Raw genomic sequence first — 1,697 nt, forward strand, 5'->3', positions numbered from 1 at the left:
TATTTCACATGAGAAATTATGACAACAGATTAAATTAGAAAATTTTACTTAATAAGGCATCTGATTGTATGTCTTATATTTTTGATTTCACAGGAACCATAAAATTTTTTTCGATTTGGCCAATCACAAGATAATAATATATATCCATATGATTAATATCATATAAGTTATATATAAACCTTTTTCTTTGTTCTATATTCTCATTCTATAGCTAAGATGTCTTCAAATACAACTAATATAGAACAAAGAAATGACAACAACAAAAACAATAAAATCTGTTTTATTTGCAAACAGCACAGACTATACTTGTAGCCAAAACCTTTTCACGTAATTTTCGGCCACGTCTTTAAATCAAAATTAAGTTAAAAAATGATAAAAATTAATCTCTACATCCAGCCGAAACTATAATATAAAGTCTTTGGAGTTTCAGATGGATTTCTGGATAGTTTTTAATAATTTATTATAATTAAATTACTGAAAGTCTGAAACCCTGTCCAGCTTCATAGAGGTTTCGGCTACATGTATAGCACGGACATTCCACAAGGTACTGTAGAGTACCAAGATCCAAACCACTCGCAACTAGAAAAAGCCAAAATACACATGTCTCCAAACGTACACGTATTTCCAAACGTACAGGTATTGATCTAATTATAATTGTAATAAAATTTAAATATATTTAATATGTTTGTCTTCAAATGCAAAGAAAGGAAACCAAAGAAAGTACAGAAAGTAGCATGGAGTAAAGAAGATGAGGTAAGCAGTTCTTCAGTTATTAAAGAAATCCATATATCTAATCTTGCTTGAATCTTTCATCATTAAGACACATCGCCAAGCACTCATTAAATGTGCTAAGGCATATGCTAAAGCTGAACAGGAAGTTCTCTCCATTCCAGGTACTTCAGCTATTGGAGATATACAATATGCAGTTTCTCTCCTTAATGAACAAAATAAAGCTGAAATCTGGCCAGATCAATTCAAACCAGAATACGATCTTTCACTTGCAGAGTCTCCAGTAAAGTAAGTCAATTATCCTTTTGCTTTTTCTTTTTACCTTTATTTCTAATTTTATATATTTTAAGGGAGGCCTTAGTTGCAGCTAGAATTCTAGGAGAATTCTCAGATTTAACAGTAAAATTAATTGAAGAGCTTAATTATGATTTTTATTGGGCTGTTAATGAAACCTCAAAAATTCTTTCAAAAGTTCAAGAAGATTCATACGATGGTGATGATCTTAAAGATTATGACCTTAGAGAGTGTGATAACTCTATGGAAGGTTTGTACACTAAAAAGTATATATCTATTGATTCCAACATTAAAATAATATATTAACAAACTATTATATCAACAAATTAGTCAATGATATGTCATCACCCGTACCTTCACAACATGAATAAGAATGTTAAAGAAGTATAAATATTATCTTTAACTTTTAATTATTCGTAATTAATTTAGAATAAATAAAAATTAATGGCAATTTACGTAATTTTTTACTTGTGTATTCTTGTATGTAGTGTGTTTGTATAATAATATTTCCTGATTCAGATTTTCATTGCAATAAAAATATTGTGATAAATGTATACTACAGGGCTGTATGACAGAACTACTAATTTAATATGTGAATCAAGTCAAAAGAAGTGCACTTTCATGATGAACTGCAATATTAAGAAGTTATTTTATTTTATTTTTTATTTAGCCGT

At 28.7% G+C, this 1,697-nt stretch overlaps 1 protein-coding gene across 1 annotated transcript; it reads left to right on the forward strand.

Moving 5' to 3' along the window:
- Positions 1–681: 681 nt before the first annotated feature.
- OCT59_019015 (uncharacterized protein) lies at positions 682–1,394 on the forward strand (the record flags this gene model as incomplete). The annotated part of the gene is made up of 4 exons (XM_025329765.2): positions 682–753; positions 821–1,017; positions 1,080–1,273; positions 1,354–1,394. The coding sequence occupies 4 exons, from the start codon at positions 682–684 to the stop codon at positions 1,392–1,394; spliced, it is 504 nt and encodes a 167-aa protein (XP_025180805.2).
- Between the last annotated feature and the right edge of the window lie 303 nt (positions 1,395–1,697).

Source organism: Rhizophagus irregularis, chromosome 28 (assembly GCF_026210795.1).
Source record: "Rhizophagus irregularis chromosome 28, complete sequence".
In the NCBI taxonomy this organism is placed as follows: domain Eukaryota; kingdom Fungi; phylum Glomeromycota; class Glomeromycetes; order Glomerales; family Glomeraceae; genus Rhizophagus; species Rhizophagus irregularis.